This window comes from Papio anubis, chromosome 11 (assembly GCF_008728515.1).
Source record: "Papio anubis isolate 15944 chromosome 11, Panubis1.0, whole genome shotgun sequence".
In the NCBI taxonomy this organism is placed as follows: Eukaryota; Metazoa; Chordata; class Mammalia; order Primates; family Cercopithecidae; genus Papio; species Papio anubis.
The window spans coordinates 39,316,076-39,336,025 of record NC_044986.1 but is presented as its reverse complement, the minus strand read 5'-3'; the positions used below and the strand labels follow the sequence as shown (position 1 = coordinate 39,336,025).

At 38.8% G+C, this 19,950-nt stretch overlaps 1 protein-coding gene across 6 annotated transcripts in view; it reads left to right on the top strand.

Moving 5' to 3' along the window:
* Positions 1-16,855, top strand: part of TBC1D12 (TBC1 domain family member 12) — a 149,132-nt gene extending 132,277 nt beyond the window's left edge. For 5 of the 6 annotated variants that reach the window (XM_021943486.2, XM_021943491.2, XM_021943489.2 and 2 more), the window contains 4 exons: positions 2,747-2,875; positions 3,133-3,242; positions 12,312-12,570; positions 13,664-16,855. In XM_021943486.2, coding sequence (XP_021799178.2) covers positions 2,747-2,875; positions 3,133-3,242; positions 12,312-12,570; positions 13,664-13,732 — 567 coding nt within the window. In that variant the 3' untranslated portion in view covers positions 13,733-16,855. The remainder of the gene's footprint in view (positions 1-2,746; positions 2,876-3,132; positions 3,243-12,311; positions 12,571-13,663) is intronic. The other variant, XM_021943487.2, reaches the window with a different exon arrangement.
* The last annotated feature ends 3,095 nt before the right edge of the window (positions 16,856-19,950 follow it).

Genomic DNA, 19,950 nt, shown 5'->3' with positions numbered 1-19,950 from the left:
CTATTTACTTTGCTACCATTCTATTACAGATCATTAACACTTTGCCCCTTGTATTCATTCAGCAAATATTGTGGTACTAAGAATACAACTATGAACAAAAAACATGGTGTGGTCTCTGTACTAGTTTCCTATGAATACTGTAAGAAACTACCACAAACTTAGTGGCTTTAAACAACACAAATTAGACCGGGCACCGTGGCTCATGTCTGTAATCCCAGCACTTTGGGAGGCTGAGGTGGGAAGATTACTTGAGGTCAGGAGTTTGAGACCACCCTGGGCAACATAGGAAAACTCTGTCTCTACAAAAAAAATGTAAACACACACACAACAACAACACAAAGTTACTGTTTGACAATTCTGGAGGTTAGAAGTCTGAAATAGACTTCATTGGGTTGAAGTCAAAGTGTTGGCAGGGTTGTGCTTCCTCTGGAACCTCTAGGGCAGAATCCATTTCCTTGCTTTTTCCACCTTCTAGAGGCTGCCTACATTCCTTCGCTCATGGGCCTATAGCTCCATCTTGAAAGCCAGTAGTGTAGCATCTTCAAATCTCTCTGACTAGCTTGCCTTCTTTCTTCACTTACAAGGAACCTCATGATGATTACTTTAGGCCTACCCAGATAATTCAGGATAAGCTCCCTATTTCAAGATCCTTGACTTAATCACATCTGCAGAGTCCCCTTTACCGTGTACGGCAACATTTTCATAGCTTCTGGTAATTAATAAGGACTTGGACATCTTTGGTGGGCAATTATTATGCCTACTACAGTCCCTGTCTTCATGGAACGTAAGTTCTAGAAAATCAAGTAGGCAATTACTATAGAATCTGCAAAAAGTACTCAGAAGACAGAGAAAGAGAAATAAGATGAGAACAAAGAAATAATTGGATTGCAGAAGCTAAGGGAATGCTGTTAAGAGAGACAGCACCCACTGGGTTTTACAATAAGTATCATTGGTCATGCTGGCAAGAGAAATCTCAAAATAGTGTGGTAATGGAGTGGGAATACATACTGAAGTGTATTAAAGAGTGAAAAGGGAGCTGAGAGCTGGGCGCGGTGGCTCATGCTTGTAATCCCAGCACTTTGGGAGGCCGAGGTGGGTCGATCACCTGAGGTCGGGAGTTCAAGACCAACCTGACCAACATGAAGAAACCCCATCTCTACTAAAAATACAAAATTAGCCGGGGTTGTGGTGCATGCCTATAATCCCAGCTACTCGGGAGGCTGAGGCAGGAGAATCACTTGAACCTGGGAGGTGGAGGTTGTGGTGAGCTGAGATTGCACCATTGCACTCCAGCCTGGGCAAAAAGAGCGAAACTCTGTTTCAAAAAATAAAATAAAAAAATTAAAAAAAAGAAAAGAAAAGGGAACTGAGAAAGTAGAAATAGTGATTGTAGGCATACCTTTCAGAACACTAGGCTGAGAACAAGAGACAAAGTTAGCATTGCAGTTTTTTTTTGTTGTTGTTTTGTTTTGTTTTGAGATGAAGTCTCGCTCTGTCACTGGGTCTGGAGTGCAGTGGTGCCATCTTGGCTTACTGTAGCCTCTGCCTCCCAGGTTCACGCCATTCTCCTGCCTCAGCCTCCCGAGTAGCTAGGACTACAGGCACCCGCCAGCACTCCTGGTTAATTTTTTGTATTTTTAGTAGAGACAGGGTTTCACCATGTTAGCCAGGCTGGTCTTGAACTCCTGACCTCAGGTGATCCGCCCGCCTCGGCCTCCCAAAGTGCTGGGATTACAGGCGTGAGCCACTGCACCCAGCCCATTGCAGTTATTCTTAATGGTCTCACTGTGTAAGTCCATTATACAAATCTCTTCCAGAAGTGTGCGTTTGATAACTTTTTTTTTTTTAATTAAAGAAATGTATGGGCTGGGTGGGCGTGGTGGTAAACACCCATAGTCTCAGCTACTCAGGAGGCTGAGGCAGGAGGATAGCTTGAGCTGGGAGGCAGAGGTTGCAGTGAGATGATATCATGCCACTGCATTCCAGCCTAGGTGACTGAGTGAGACCCTACTTCAGAAAAAATAAACCAAAAAAAAAGGAGAAGTGTATGATAGCTGCCAATAACTCACAAGCAAGAAGCAAACATCTATACAGCTTAGCCTTTTACTCGAGGTTTTTCACAACATAAACACATCCTACCTTCTCTAAATGCCTTCCCTTATTCCAGCTGAGCTGGTCCTATTGTTCCCATTTCTGTGTCTTAGTTCATACTTCTTTTCCATTTTAGGTTTTTTGCTATTTCTGTCTCTTGCTTTTCCAGGACTCCAGGCTCATTATCTCAACCCCCACAACGTCTCCTTTCTTGGTATTTCAGCAGCACTTCTCATAGATCTCTTTTATTTTGAGTTCTTCATTTTTTACTCAGATGTGTTATAACAATGAAAATAATCACCTGATTTTTATTAAATTTTGTGATTCTGTACTCTATTTTGAAAGAATTCAGACTGAGAGGAAATGAAAACTAGGTAATACACTGAGATAGCCTTTTGTAGCAGTAAAATCTGAACTTTTTTCTTTTTTCAAAAATTCTTCCTAATGTTGAAAAACCACACCATATGAACAAGAAATTAGGGAGATTTCATAATCTTTAGGGGCTTTCTGTATTTACCTTTGCTGGGAAGGAAAAAAGAAATCTTGGTTAATTCTACTTTGTAATGTCACTATAATTTTTCAGGAGTACAATAAAAGAAACTATATAGATTTATTATTGTAAGTCCATTTTGACTAATTTCTTCTCCCTTTGAAGGTCCAAGGGATGTCCTTCATTGCAGCTGTGCTCATTCTCAATTTGGAAGAGGCAGATGCCTTTATTGCATTTGCCAATCTCCTGAATAAGCCATGCCAGTTGGCCTTTTTTCGTGTGGATCACAGCATGGTATGAATGGATCATGTTTTCCTTTGTTTCTGTAGTTTTAATGCCCTCTTAGAGTGAAAAACAGTAATTGAAAGACCAAGATAATCTCATCTATTGTAAACTTATTATATTATAGTTTATGAATGAATGTTTGCTGAGAAGACTCAGAAAAAGATGAGATTCTTAATGAGCAAGATTTCCTGTTAATGTTTAAGCATTTAATTTCCTTATTTCTAGACTATATACTTTCATAATTTTATTGATTTTTTAATCTTTAGATGTTGAAATATTTTGCAACATTTGAAGTATTCTTTGAAGAAAATCTCTCCAAATTATTTCTTCACTTCAAATCTTATAGTCTTACACCAGATATATACTTGATAGACTGGTAAGTCATAACATACATAATATATAATAATGAAATAAAGTATAACTTTTTTTGTGTTTTAGAAACTAGAGTGAATCTCATGTACAGGATTTTACATATAAAGAGCCTTCTTTTACAAATTGGGAAACTTCCAAATTTGTGTGGGGACGCATTTGATTTAAGAGCATGGACTCGGCTGGGTGTGGTGGCTCACGCCTGTAATCCCGGCACTTTGGGAAGCCGAGGTGGGCGGAGCACCTGAGGTCAGGAGTTCAAGACCAGCCTGTCTAACATGGCAAAACCCTGTCTCTACCAAATATACAAAAACTTAGTCTCAGCCAGGCATGGTGGCTTACGCCTGTAATCCTAGAACTTTGGCGGGCGGATCACAAGGTCAGGAGTTCGAGTCCAGCCTGACTAACATGGTGAAACCCTGTCTCTACTAAAAATACAAAAATTAGCCAGGTATAGTGGCATGCACCTGTAATCCCAGCTATTTGAGAGGCTGAGGCAAGAGAATCGCTTGAACCAGGAGGCGGGAGGTTGCAGTGAGCCAAGATTGCGCCACTGCACTCCAACCTGGTGACAGATCAAGACTCCGTCTCAAAAAAAAAAAAACCATAGCTGGGTGGTGTAGTCTCAGTAGGCTATAGCACAAGAATTGTTTGAACCTGACAGGCAGATGTTGCAGTGAACCGAGATCACGCCACTGCACTGCAGCCTGGACAACAGAGTGAAACTCCATCTCAAAAAAAAAAAAAAAAAAGAACATAGACTCATAGACTCTGGGTTGAAATCAGAATCTCTCAGTTTGTATTTCAGTTTTTTGTCTATAAATTGGGAGTAATACTATCTTTATCTTGAGTTGTAGCAAGGGTGTTTTACATGGATTATCTCATTCAATGCCTAGCACATACTAAGCTCTCAGAGTTAGTTGCTGTTTATTTTATTTTTAACACACAGGGGCTTATGATAGTTATAATAGTGTTTCTTTACTAAGGGCTTCATATTGTTTCTTTTTATTTTAAGGCTTTGTCCAGCCTTTTTTCCCCAAGATGACACCAATTTGAATTTTTAAATTTGATCTTCCTTATATATTGTCTGAAAATTTTTTTAAAAATGTAATAAATGTAAATACAATATACCTTCTCCAAGTTACACATATGAATAGCTCAGATTTTTTCTGTTCCACACACAATTTTACTTCCTAGACTTTCTCTAGCTTAAGGAAAAAAAAAAAAAAAAAGGCCAAGTGCAGTGGCTGACGCCTGTAGTCCCAGCACTTTGGGAGGCCAAGGCAGGAGGATTGCTGGAGGCCAGGAGTTTGAGACCAACCTGGGTACCACAGCAAGACCCCATCTCTACAAAAAATTTTAAAAAAAATTAGCTAGACATAGTTGGGCATTCCTGTAGTCCCAGCTACTCAGGAAGCTGAGGTGGGAGGATTGCTTGAGCCCAGGAATTTAAGGTTACCGTGAGCTGTGATTGCACCACTGTCCTCCATCCTGGGTGACAGAACGAGATCCTGTCTATTAAAAAAAAAAAGTTATATATGTTGCCAAATCATGTATACTGTAGACAGGATCACCATTTTTTTACTTGCGTTTAAAGTTCAAAGTTTTTTAGAGTTTTCGTTTGTCATATTAAGACTAATGATATTAATGGTGTTCCTAATAGGCATACAGCTCTCCTAGAAGCTGTAATTGAGGCACCAATGTTTCTTCCATTTTTGTACTTCCACCATCTTTAATGAGGCGTTTCCAGGGTTTTCACGGAAGGGGAAAGAACAAGGAGACTCACAAGGAGATTTTGGGAAGCTAAGACTAGAAGTTTTTGGCATCTCCTCCTCTCACATTCCACTGACCAGGGCTCAGTCATGTGGCCACAACTAACTGCAAGTGAAGATGTAAAATGTGGTTTAGCTGTTTGCCCAGAAAGAAAAAGAAATGGTTTAGTAAACAGCCAGTTTCTACCACACATACTTTTTTTCTGTTTAATCATAGTAACCACTTAAGATATGTACTGTAATTTACACCACTTACTGACGGGCAACCTGAAATTTTGTTTTTTATTTTTTTCTTTCATTAAAAAAATGTTTTATTTTTATTTTTTATTTTTTGAGACAGAGTCTCGTTCTGTTGCCCGGGTTGGAGTGCAGTGGCGCAATCACAGCTCCTCCCACCTGGAACTTCTGGGCTCAAGCATTCCTCCCACCTCAGCCTCCTGAGTAGTTGGGATTACAGATGTGCATCACCATGACTGGATAATTGATACTGAAATTCTGATAGGCTTGAGTACCATACCTGATATTTCACAGTTAATAAATTGCAGAATAGAAACTAAAACCTCAGCGGTCCAGTCCCAGAAACCATATTCTTTATAAAATTAACTATGACATGACCAGTACTCATTTTACTGAAGAAGAATATTTATGGTTTTTTTACTTGTCAGAGAGGTGGGATTTTAGAACTGGAAGTAATCCAAACTCATTATTTTAGAGCTGAAGAAATTGAGATGCGGAAGTAGAATGTCATAGTGAAGTTCAAATCGTTGCTGTTTAAGTGTTATACAATATAAAGAAACAGTTTTTAAAGAAAATATAATGGCTGGGCATGGTGGCTCATGCCTGTAATCCTCACACTTTGGGAAGCCGAGGTGGGCAGATCACCTGAGCTCAGGAGTTTCAGACCAGCCTGGCCAACATGGTGAAACCCTGTCTCTAGTAAAAATACAAAAATTAGCTGGATGTGGTGGCCCGTACCTGTAGTCCCAGCCACTTGGGAGGCTGAGGCACAAGAATTGCTTGAACCCGGGAGGCTGAGGTTGCAGTGAGCCAGGATCACACCACTGCACTCCAGCCTGGGCTACAGAGCAAGACTCCGTCTCAAACAAACAGAAAAACAAAAAACATAATTGCAACAACGTAACAATGTATATTGCATTTTCTAAAAGTTAATTTCTTAAGTTATGTGGTTTAATGGAATTAAGATTTTTCTTTTCATTCTTTCAAATTAAAAAAAATTTTTTTTAGTTGACACATAATAATTGTACATATCCATGGGGTACATAGTGATGTTTGTGTACATATAATGTATAGTGATGAGATCAGGGTAATTAGCATATCCATCATCTCAAACATTTATCATTTCTTTGTGTTGGGAACATTCAGTATAGTTGTCCTATTTGAAACCGTATGTTATTGTTAACTATAGTTACCCTACAGTGCTATAGAACACTAGAACTTATTCCTCCTATCTGGCTGTAATTTTGTATATTTTAACAAATTTCAGCCTATCTCTTCCTTCTCTCTACCCTTCCCAGCCTCTAGTATCCTCTGTTCTACTTTTTACATTTATGAGATTAGCTGGCCAATGCTATGGCTCATGCTCATAATCCTAGCACTTTGGGAGGCTGCAGCAGGCTGACTACTTGAGCTCAGGAGTTTGAGACCAGCCTAGGCGAGATGGTGAAACCCTGTCTCTACAAAAAATACAAAAATTAGCTGTATGGTGCATGGTGGCATATGCCTGTAGTCTCAGCTACTTGGGAGGCTGAGGTAGGAGGATGGCTTGAACCTAGGAGGCTCAAGTGAGCTGACATTGCACCACTGCATTCCAGCCTGAGCGACAGAGCCAGACCCTGTCTCCGAGAAAAAAAAAAAAGAAAGGAAGAAAGAAAGAAAAAGAGAGCAACTAGCATTTTTTAGCTTCTACATATGAATGAGAACATGCAGTATTTCACTTACCATAATGTCCTCTGGTTCTATCCATGCTGCCACAAATGACAGGATTTCATTCTTTTTTGTGGCTTAGTAGTATTCCATTGTGTGTATGTACCACATTTTCTTTATCCATTCATCTGTTGTTAGATACCCAGGTTGATTCCATATCTTGGCTATTGTGAATAGTGCTGCAATAAACATGGGAGTGCAGACCTATCTTAAACACACTGATATGAATTCCTTTGGGTATATACCCATGAGTGTCATTGCTGGATCATATGCTCCTTCTATTTGTAGTTTTCTGAGGAACCGCCATACTGTTCTTCATAGTGGCTGTACTTTACATTCACAACAACAATGTATAAGAGTTCCCTTTGGCCGGGCGCGGTGGCTCAAGCCTGTAATCCCTGCACTTTGGGAGGCCGAGACGGGCGGATCACGAGGTCAGGAGATCGAGACCATCCTGGCTAACACGGTGAAACCCCGTCTCCACTAAAAAAATACAAAAAACTAACCGGGCGCGGTGGCGGGCGCCTGTAGTTCCGGCTACTCGGGAGGCTGAGGCAGGAGAATGGCGTAAACCCGGGAGGCGGAGCTTGCAGTGAGCTGAGATCCGGCCACTGCACTCCAGCCTGGGCGACAGAGCGAGACTCCGTCTCAAAAAAAAAAAAAAAAAGTTCCCTTTTCTTTTCCTCCTTGCCAGCATTTGTTATTTTTTGTCTTTTTGATAATAGCTGTCCTAACTGGGGTAAGAGGATACCTCATTATGCTTTTGATTTACATTTCCCTGATGCTTTTTATGTTGAGCATTTTAAAATTATATTTGTTGGTCATTTGTATATCTTCTTTTGAGAAATGTCTGTTCAGATCATTTGCCCATATTTTAGTTGGATTTTTTTTTTTTTTTGTGGGATGGAGTCACTGTCTGTTGCCCAGGCTGGAGTGCAGTGGCGCGATCTCGGCTCACTGCAACCTCCACCTTCAGGGTTCAAGTGATTCTCGTGCCTCAGCCACCCAAGTAGCTGGGACTACAGGTGTGCACCACCACACCTGGCTAATTTTTGTATTTTTAGTAGAGATGGGATTTCACCATGTTGGCCAGACTGGTGTGGAACTCCTGACCTCAAGTGATCCACCGCCTCAGCTTCCCAAAATGCTGGGATTACAGGCATGAGCCATGGTGCCTGGCTTTTTTTTTTTTTTTTGCTGTTGAGATGTTTAAGTTCCTCATATATTTTGGCTATTAATTTCCTGTCAGATGAATAGTTTGCAGATATTCTCTCTCATTCTGTGGGGTCTTTTTTCTTTTTTTCTTTTTTTTTTTTTACAGTATTGATTGTTTTATTTGGTGTGCAGAAGCTTTTTAGTTTGATATAATCTGCAAATGGGAATTCATTTGTTTTTGGTTTTGGTGCCTATACTTCTGAGATCTTACTAATAACATTTTTTCTAAGACTAATGTCCTGAAGCATTTCTCCTGTGTTTTCTTCTGATAGTTTTATAGTTTTGTGTCTGACATTTAGATAGTTGATCCATCTTGAGTTGACTTTTGTATAGGGTAAGAAGTGGGGGTCTAATATCCAGTTTTTCCCCCAGCACCATTTGTTGAAGAGACGGTCCTTTCCTGAATTAGTGTTCTTGGCACCTTTGTCAAAAATCGGTTGGCTAAAGATACATGGATTAACTTCTGGATTCTCTATTTTGTGCCATTTTTCTATGTATCTGTTTTTATGCCGGTACCATTCTGTTTGGGTTACTATGACTTTGCAGTATATTTTGAGGTCTGGTAGTCCAATGTTTCCACCTTTTTTTTTTTTTTTCCTTAAGATTACTTTTGTTGTTTGAGGTCTTTTGAGGATTTATATAAATTTTAGGATAGTTTTTTTTTATTTCTGTGAAAAATGTCATTGGAATTTTGATAGGGATTGTATGGAATCTATAGATTATATTGGGTAGTATTGTCATTTGAACAATATTAATTCTTCCAATCTGTGAACATGGGATGTCTTTCCATTTGTTTGTATCCTCTTCAATTTCTTTCATCAGTGTTTTCCTTGTAGAGGTCTTTCACCTCCTTGGTTAAATTTACTCCTAAGTTTACTCCTTATTATTTTTGTACCTATTATAAATGTATCCAGTTTTCTGATAGAAGAATGATGCCTTATTTAGGCACTAATGTCTTTTATCATCTCTTCTGTTGAAAATCGTTTGTTTTAACTTGGAGAGTTTGCCTTTCAAGCAATACCCAGTAGATTATAGAATGGTGAGTGAATTTTGCCAAAGAGATGGAGCAGTTGATCTTAAGACAGGTTATTGTTAAGAATATGCATGGGTGCAGTGGCTCACACTTGTAATCCTATTACAGGTGGCTCATACTTGTAATCCCAGCACTTTGGGAGGCTGAGGTGGGTGGATCATCTGAGGTCAGGAGTTTGAGAACAGCCTGGACAACATGGTGAAACCCTGTCTCTACTAAAAATACAAAAATTAGCCAGGTGTGGTGGCAGGCACCTGTAATCCCAGCTACTCGGGAGGCTGCGGCATGAGAATCGCTTGAACCCGGGAGGCAGATGTTGCAGTGAGCCGAGATCCTGTCACTTCACTCTAGCCTGGGAAATAGAGCAAGACTGTCTCCAAAAAAAAAAAAAACAAAAAAACACACACACACAAAAGAAAGAATTCACATGGTATTCAAGGGATAATTTGAGGAGGCGAGAAGAGTACAGATGACATATTTAAACTTTAATTCTTAACAGTTCACAACCAGTGGGCTTCATGTAAATGGTATTAAGCTTTAATATAGAAAAATAAGTAATGGCATTGGTCAAATGTCTTTTCAGATCTTCTTTTGTTTAGGATTTTTAGTTTTTTAACTTTTTTGAGACAGGGTCCCACTCTGTCACCCAGACTGAGTGCAGTGGCATGATCACAGCTCACTGCAGCCTCAAAATCCCAGGCTTAAGCAGTCTGCCCACCTCAGCCTCTCAAGTATCTGGGGCTACAGGCACACCACTACACCCAACTAATTTTTGCTATTTTATAGAGATGGGGGCTCACTATGTTGCCTAGGCTGGTCTTTAACTCCTGGATGCAAGCAATCCTCCCTCATTGGCCTCCCAAAGGCTGAGATTATAGGCATGAGCCACCACACCCGACTAATTTAGGCTTTTAAAAAAAATTAAGTTATTGGCTGGGTGCGGTGGCTCACGCCTGTAATCCCAGCACTTTGGGAGGCTGAGGCAGGCAGATCACCTGAGGCTGGAAATTTGAGACCAGCCTGATCAACATAGAGAAACGCTGTTTCTACTAAAAATACAAAATTAGCCAGGTGTGGTGGCACATGCCTGTAATCCTAGCTACTCAGGAGGCTGAGGCAGTTGCGGTGAGCTGAGATTTCACCATTGCACTCCAGCCTGAGCAACAAGAGGGAAACTCCATAAAAAAAAAAAAAAGAAAGAAAAATTAAGTTATTTTTCAATGTATTCTCTTTCCGTCCCCCAAGAGCATTAGAGTTAATCAGGAAAGGACCCAAGAAAATGGGAGAAGGGTTTTTTTTTGTTTTTTTTTTTTGAGACGGAATCTCGCTCTGTCGCCCAGGCTGGAGTGCAGTGGCCGGATCTCAGCTCACTGCAAGCTCCGCCTCCCGGGTTCACGCCATTCTCCTGCCTCAGCCTCCCGAGTAGCTGGGACTGCAGGCGCCCGCCACCTCGCCCGGCTATTTTTTTGTATTTTTTAGTAGAGACGGGGTTTCACGGTGTTAGCCAGGATGGTCTCGATCTCCTGACCTCGTGATCCGCCCGTCTCGGCCTCCCAAAGTGCTGGGATTACAGGCTTGAGCCACCGCGCCCGGCCTAGGAGAAGGGTTTTTTAATACGGGACTGAGATCTAAGTTAAAATACTAATTCCATTAAGAAGGAAAAAAAAAATCCTCCATTGTCAGTCTTGAGAAGTATGAGCATGGGGGATAGCAGGATCACAACTGATGTAGGGGACAGGAGAGAACTAATGAAGAGTAAGTACTGTGTACTAGAACCTGAGACTAGGCACTCCTCATTTTGAACAGTGAGTATAGTCTCTGTACTATCAAAAGTGGTTTTTGTCATATAATTAAATATGTGTTTGTAATTTAAGAAGTAGGGATGGACTTTTGTTTCATGTCTGTGTTGAGTTTATTATATACAAATCCCAGAGACATTTTTGTGGGATAGGAATGAATAAGTGACAGTGTAAAAGGACTTTTTAAAAAATTATTTTTGTGAGAAAGCTTTTAGTTCCCTTCCTCAAATCCCATCAGCACTACCTCAAATAAACACACAATCAGTGTAAACAATTGTGCCCTTTCTTTACCAAGGCAACTTCAAGACAAGTCCTGTAATAGTTACTCTCCTCACTTCCCCCAACCAGAATGCCTCCCAAAGAACCACTGGATAAAGAATTACATGGTCAGACATTGTCAGAAAGGTTGGGAAAAACCATTTTGGTGGTTCTATGGGAAGGTATACATGCTTCAAAAGAAGTAGTAAATAAAGCTGGGTGGAAGGAAAAAGACAAAACAAAACAATGGATGTTTGTGCAAGGGGAAGAGAAAAGAGAGAAGTCAGATTTTGGGTTTATATTAGGTGACTAAAAGATGATATTTGGGTTCTTCATACAATAATAATAACTAATTTTTATTTAGCATTTCTTACATGCCAAACACTGATGTAAACACTTTTACATTTATTAACTACTATAATTTTTAAAACAATCCTGAGAGGTAGATAGTTTTCTTATAATTTACTAATGAAGAAACTGAGGCACAGTAAAGACAACTATCCTGCTTAAGGTAACACAACTAATAAGTGGCAAATTCAAGATTCAAATTCAGGCATTCTGATTTCAGAGCTCATACCCTTAACTACCAGACTGTTCTACCACTCTAGTAGATATTAGGCCTTTCCTCTACATAAGGTTGTAAATTCACATACTTTTGTTATTTATTATTTAATTTCCCGCTACTCAAGTTTGAGGGAGGAAGGCTATTTTATTTTATTTATTTTTTTTTTTGAGACAGGGTCTCACTCTGTCGCCAGGTTGGAGTGCAGTGGCATGATCTCGGCTCGCTGCAACCTCCGCCTCCTGGGTTCAAGCGATTTTCCCACCTCAGCCTCCCACATAGCTGGGACTACAGGCGTGTGCCACCATGCCCAGCTAATTTTTGTATTTTTACTAGAGATGGGGTTTCACCATGTTGGCCAGGATGGGAAAAGCCATATTTTATTTGCCTTTTTATCCCTAATAAACACTGTTCTTTTTTTATAGAGCTGCTTACTGAGTAAATGAATCAATGAATGAAAAATTTCAGTGACCATTTTTCCCTCTAATTTTAGGATCTTCACACTATATAGCAAATCACTACCACTTGATCTGGCCTGTCGAGTCTGGGATGTATTTTGCAGAGATGGGGAAGAATTTTTATTTAGGACTGGATTAGGAATCCTCCGATTATATGAAGATATTCTCCTGCAGATGGACTTTATTCATATAGCGCAGTTTCTAACTAAATTGCCAGAAGATATCACATCGGAAAAGCTATTCAGTTGTATTGCAGCCATTCAGATGCAGAATAGCACCAAAAAATGGACTCAGGTAGAGTGACATTTTCCTCTCTCTAACAGATGTGTTAAAACAGTTGACTTATTGTAAAAAAATTATGTATTTCTTAAATGTTAGTGCTTAAAAATATGTCTTTTAAAAATAATTTTTGACTTCTAAGAAGCAAGAATTTAAATCAAATTGCCCACTTTTCAGCTATCCAAACCTAGGGCTTTATTTTATTTTATTTTATTTCATTTCATTTCATTATTTCATTATTTCATTTCATTTCATCTATTTTTTTGAGACAGAGTCTCACTCTGTCGCCCATGTTGGAGTGCAGTGGTGAGTTCTCTGCTAGGTACAATCTCCATCTCCCGGGTTCAAGCGATTCTCCTGCCTCAGCCTCCCAAGTAGCTGGGATTACAGGCACATGCCACCACGCCCAGCTAATTTTTTGTATTTTTAGTAGAGACAGGGTTTCACCGTGTTAGCCAGGATGGTCCGGATTTCCTGACCTCGTGATCCACCCACCTCGGCCTCCCAAAGTGCTGCGATTACAGGCGTGAGCCACTGCTCCCGGCCGGGCTTTATTTTATTTAAGTCCAATAATATCAATTTAGTGAAGTACAACCCACCGTAGTCATTTATTTGCCAGAGTAGTTATTACTTTGGTATTTCAAATAGACAACAATTTTATATATTAAATACCTGCTGTGTACTAGGGTTTGTAGTGGAAAGAATATATAATGTATGGTCCTGGCTTTTTAGTCTTGTTAGGAAAGTAGTCTTTCCTAACTTATTAGGAAAGTAAAAGTATTGGCAATCTAAGTTAAGTGACATAAAAGGATAGCAGTATCATTTAATCCATGAATGATATAAACGATTCGCATTATTAAATTCACAATCTTATTTGTTCAGAAAATGTTAGTTACCAAATAGTAATTTCAGAATATTTGGCAATTGGTAAAAATTAGAATATAATCGTATTTCACGATTAGAAAAAAATAAAGAGGATTTGAGAATGGCACACTTTCAGGGGACAGAGTTAAGTATAATAAAGCTTTTTCCCATTTATAGTTATTTAAATCTCTTTAATCTGGGTGGTAGTTTTTGAGGATTAATCTTGATTTCATATAATTTTCAGGTCTTTGCATCTGTAATGAAGGATATTAAAGAAGGAGACAAGAACAGTAGTCCTGCTTTGAAAAGCTAGTCTTCAAAATTGACAGACTAATTGACATCTAAAATGTGGTTTTTGGATAAAGGGTTTTGTTTCCTATGTAAAAGGCGTGGAAGAAAATGTTGGAGATATCTAAAAGAATCAAGAGGTGGAAGACTGCTGATTTTACATTTTATGGCTGAAGTAAATGAAATGAATAACTTATTGTCAGTATTAAACTATTATTTTGTAGGTAGAGTCATTTTTCAAAGGAAAAAGTTTAAATGGTGAGTTTATACTCCACAATTTGGAGTAAACAGTTTAATGCAATAAATTTTTAAAATAGCTTTGGAGATACTTCAAATTTTTACATCTTTTGTTTTGTAACAGTTACCACAAAGATACTCTGGAGGCTAGAGTAGGATTGTTAAATACTATTGTTAACCTCCAAAGTACTATAGTACGACATTGTTTCCAGTTCTGACCTTTTGAAGATATTATAGACCAGTAATAAACAAATTTGATTGTAAATTAATTTAAGTCACTGAAGATGTCATTTATCTTCATTCACAAGTTGAGGCAAATTTGAGTTACCCAGGAAATGGAAATGTTGGTGGGAGATTGTTTATTGTTTGTTTAGATGTTTTTCCACAGTATCGTGTCCATTTGTTTTTTAAGGGAAATTTGTTGTCTTCCTTAAGGAATTCCTATCACTCAGAGAATTTTAGCTGTTCTGGTTCTAGTGTAACAAATTATTCATCTAGTAATTTGACATTAAGAAAACTATAAGTAACTGGTAGAAGGAAAGTTCTTTGCACTTTAATGGATTGAAGACTTGACTTTGAGAGTAAGTCCAAAAATATATATGATGTTTCTCAGTGATAAGAGTAAAAAGTAATGAATCCTCAGAGTTTTTAAATAGCATGCTACTTGGCAAGACTTCATATTTTTTAGTTACAATTCTTCCACTGCCCATAGAAACAAAATTTGTTAACTCCAGTTTGAAATTTGAAATCTAATATGTAGCTAAATCTGTGACTTGTAAAACTCTATGCATAACTTTTCTTAATCAGTGGAAATAAGAATAAAAGAAAAAGGTAAAGTTAATTTTTTTTTCTAAGTCTACATCCTAGCCCTTGATTCAATTGCCTGAAGAAGCTGTGTGAGATTAGTCTGGTTATTGGTTCCTTTATCTGTCAGTGCCATCTTAATCTCTTCACATGTTACTCTAAATGCTGCCTATAACCCATCCTCATCTTCTTTACTCATCATTGCTTTCTTCAAGGAAGGTCTTGATACTGCCTCATCTACCTCATTATCTGCTAGTCTAGATAGTGACTCTTTGGAAGATTGGTAGCCCTGAATGAGTTATCCAACTTCCGCTTCCTCACATTGGCCACTTTGCATAGGTTTGGGAACTTAGCACGTGCTAAATCCTCATGCCCATAGAGGCGAAATACTTTGAGGAATGGGAGCGTCTCTTCACTGTGTTCTTGAATCAGCCTTCTCTCATCCGCCAAGAAATGCATGGATTTCCCTGCCAACTCTAGGAAGTAGTGCTGCATGATTGAATCATTCTTTGATGAATTCTTTCATTGTAACATAGGGAGTCATTTCCAAAAAGGTAGATGTGAGCTTAAAGTACGTTGACTTATGAATGCTTTGCCTGTGGGCCCAACAGTGTCATGACCCTCCAATTGGAACATAGCATGAATTATTTTTATGTCGAGTTCTTGAACTGCTAATCAGGTGTATGTTTCCTTGAAGTCCAGAGCAGGATCCAGGTCAGATGCAGGAGGTAGTATGCCTGGCTTAACTGCTGAAAATAGAACATTGAAACTTTTCACAATGTGCTGCATTGGGTTTCTGCTTGGCTTTCTCACTGAATAGTAAATTGGGGAAAATGCTGCTTTTACTATTTTGTGTTTTATAGCAACATTAATAGCATTTTCCCAGTCAGGTGCTGTCCAGGAACATTTCCCTTGGAAGGTCTGAACAGAATGATCTGGCTTGATGTATTTCTTGAGCTCTAGTACCATATCATAGAATAGGTTAAATGTAGCCAACAACAATGTCAGGACAATTGACATTGTCTTTACAAGAGTGAATGCATTGTCTTTTGGAACTGCTACTAGAGCCATACATGAGGCAGCGAACGCATCTTTAGGTGGTGGCAAGGCTATATCTGATTGACAGAGATCTCTGATCTCTAATGACATATTGCTATTGTCCTATTATGTTTAAATTTGAATCTAAATCACTTGAGTGTTATATATAACATGCCATTTAGTTAGATTTACAGTGTTTTTTTTGTTGCAGTTTAGTTTGAAACAGCACTTAAGCACACTGTTTCTGTTAGTGCTATATAGTTTTCAAACTAACAAGCCTGGGATCCTTGTTAGTGTAGTGACTGCCTCTTTAGGAGTATGGGACCCTAGGGTGCCCATATATTTTTACCCCATGGGTCATTCTAGTCTACGGACTACTAGTAGAACCCTCAAAAGGTAACTGCTATTATAGGGACTTACTTATTGGAAACTGGTAATACAATAAAATATTGAAGGAGGGGCCATGGTCTTAGTAGGTTTTAGGATGACCTTTTAACTCCAGTAACTACTTCCTTGGTATTGGTATCCCTGATAGAGGGAATATAACCTCTGGCAGTAATCTCATTCAGTTTATACTACCTGACTAAATTTAATCATACTTTTATGTATTTGTTTCCTCAGTTGGACCTAAGTTACTATATTTCTTTTTCTTATTTTTTTTATTATTGTACAGTTTCTTTACCTTTCAAGTATAAATGTGTATATAAAATGTAAATACAAGGAATTCACTAAAAACCACTCATAACAATTACTGTGTAAATAAAACTGGTAAGCTGAGTAATTACTTGAAATGAGTCTTCATTACTTTGGGGATATCTGTTTTATTTAACTACATCTCAAGGAAAAAAAGGAAATAATTTTTGTTTTTGTTTGCCAAATTTGTCTTCCAAGGAATGCACTAAGCCTTCAGTCTTTTTAGACTGGCAGTACTGGCAGCTAAAATATTGTACTGTATCTTCTCTTGAGACCAGTATGTAGGAAATATGTGATAATTCACATGGTCAGTATATGGCAGTTTTTGTTTTTATTGTTAAAGTATATTTTCAATTAAAAAAACCTTTTCCTAAAATACTCAAAATAATGTGAAATTTAATATGTGTTTCATTTGTCTACTCTCTCTATATATATCTTACTTAATGTTCCTTTAGTCCAGGTCTACATTGCCTTATTTAAATGCTGTTAGAAAAAAAAAAAATGCTGTTAGAAGACTCCGGTAACTCGCATAGTTTTCTACAGTCAGCTTTTGCTGATGTCTATTGCATTTGTGACCTTTGAGTATATTTGTTTGACTTTATAAAATTAGGTAGCATTTGCAAAAGGACATTGACATTTTCAAAATCTCTGACTTCAAGATAATAGCTTTACTTGTAGCTTAGGAACTAATGTTATTTTGACCTAGGCCTGTCAACTCTTTAGAGTCTACACTACTGGAGGGTATAATTCTAAAGCAGATAATCATGAAATAATTTATCTTACTTCATAATGTCATATAATTTATTTTTACTTTTCATTTTGTTTTTGTATGGGTAAGATAAAATTATTTTATATTCCAAGAGTGTATTCAGACAGCAGAGACTAGTATAAAAAAAGAGTCAAAAAGGCCGGGCGCGGTGACTCACGCCTGTAATCCCAGCACTTTGGGAGGCCGAGACAGGAGGATCACGAGGTCAGAAGATCAAGACCATCCTGGCTAACACAGTGAAACCCTGTCTCTACTAAAAATACAAAAAAATTAGCCGGGCGTGGTGGCAGGCGCCTGTAGTCCCAGCTACTCTGGAGGCTGAGGCAGGAGAATGGTGTGAACCCGGGAGGCAGAGCTTGCAGTGAGCCGAGGTCGCGCCATTGGACTTCAGCCTGGGCGACAGAGCGAGACTCCGTCTCAAAAAAAAAAAAAAAAAAGAGGCAAAAAAGTGCGAGGTAGCATTGGACAGTAAGTTACATTAAAATTAAAATTTGTCATGACTAACTGATAGTGTCAGAAAACAGTCTTCTGAGAGGAAAAAATGTTTTTGTATTAATTCATATTATTTTGCTGTTTGACAAGCATTGTCTAGAATATTCTCAACTGTAATAAAACTTCATTAATTAGAAATTCACTGCTTTACAACATGTAAAAACTAAAATGAAATCCAAGATTTCAGGGAAACTGACCACTCCAGAGAAAGCCCTGCTCTTTAAAAATATTGTTTGCTTGGTAAGAGTGTAGTTGCAGAAGTGGGAAATTTGAATTAATACACTTATATTTCTTAAGCCCTGATTATTGCCAAGCACTGCCTCTTAACATTTTGTTAGTCTACATAAAGTTTTAAAGGCTTGGGAAATTCCAAAATTGCCTTTCTTTCCAGATACTCTGCTGTTCATATTGATCATCCCTTGATCTCAGTTAATGAGAATCTGCTTATGTGCATTTTATTTTGTAGGTTTGATTTATTTTCTAGTAAACACAAGGAAATTTGACTTAAAATTATATTATGAAAGTGTTTCATTTGAAAATTTACGTAAACAATACTAACTTTATTAAATTTAAAGTAAAATGACTTTTGTACTATTGCAATGTATTTGAAAAATCATTTTTACAATAAATATGTAAATGATAAATGAATATAGACTTGAAGGAGTATATGAAATTGACTACAATGGGGTATATTTGTTCTCATTTTTCATCCTCAGGCATAATGCTATACACAATGGTATAAAAGCAGAAAGCAAAGCTTGAAATTCTGGTCACAGCTGAGCGCGGTGGCTCATGTCTGTGATCCTAGCACTTTGGGAGGCTGAGACAGGAGCATCACTTGATCTGAGGAGTTCCAGATTAGCCTGGGCAACATAGTAAGACCATCTCTTCAAAAAATTTAAAAATTAGCTGGTCATGGTAGCATGTGCCTGTAGTCTCAGCTACTTGGAAGGCTGAGGTAGGAGGATTGCCTGAGCCCGGGGGCGTTGAGGCTACACTGCGCTGTGATCACACCACTGGACTCCAGCCTGTGCAACAGAGTGAGCCCCTTTCTCAAAAACATTAAAAAAAAAAAAAAAAAAATTGGGCCAGGCGCGGTGGCTCATGCCTGTAATTCCAGCACTTTGGGAGGCCAAGGCGGGCGGATTACCTAAGGTCGGGAGTTCGGGACCAGTCTCACCAACATGGAGAAACCCCGTTACTACTAAAAATACAAAAGTAGTCAGGCTTGGTGGCGTATTCCTGTAATCCCAGCTACTCGGGAGGCTGAGGCAGGAGAATGGCGTGAACCTGGGAGGCGGAGCTTGCAGTGAGCCGAGATCGTGCCACTGCACTCCAGCTTGGGTGACACAGCGAGACTCCATTTCAAAAACAAACACACAAAAATTGGGGGAAGTTAGGCAACAAAAAAGCCTCTTATGTGAACCCTTGAAAAGCAAACACATCTTATGAAATTTTAAATTAGATTACATGTTTTATTACCTTTAAACAGTCTAAATCAGCTGGGCATGGTGGCTCGCACCTGCAATCCCAGTACTTTGGGAGGCTGAGGTAGCGGATCACTTCAGGTCAGGAGTTTGAGACCAGCCTGATCAACATAGTGAAACCCTGTGTCTACTAAATGTACAAAAATTAGCTGGGCATTGGTGAGTGCCTGTAATCCCAGGTACTTGGGAGGCTGAGGCAGGAGAATCGCTTGAACCCAGGAGGTGGAGGCTGCAGTGAGCTGAGATCACGCCATTGCACTCCAGCCTGGGCGACAGAGCAAGACTGTGTCTCAAAAAAAAAGTATAAGTCAATTTCATTTTTTTGCTCAAGATCCTCTAATGGCATTCCTCATAATAAAAATCCACACTCTTATCCTAGTCTCCATGGTCCTACTTGATCTGGTCACTACACATCTTTCCAGTTTCAGCTACAATTTATAAACATTCTGCCTGTAGGCACCAGTGGACTTACTGCCATTTTTCAATTTGTCAACCTTCTATCTACCTGAGATCTTTCTTCCCTCTGAAGTGTTTTTTTGTCTAGGTCTTTGTATGGCTTATACTTTATACCGCTGTTTAAGGTCACTTCCTCAGAGGACTTTTCTCTAAACATCTATCCTCTATTCTCATGACCTTACTCTGCTTCATATTTCTTTATAGTTTCTATTATATATCACCAACTAACACTGTTTTATAGTGTTGTCTGTTGTTTCCACTACAGTG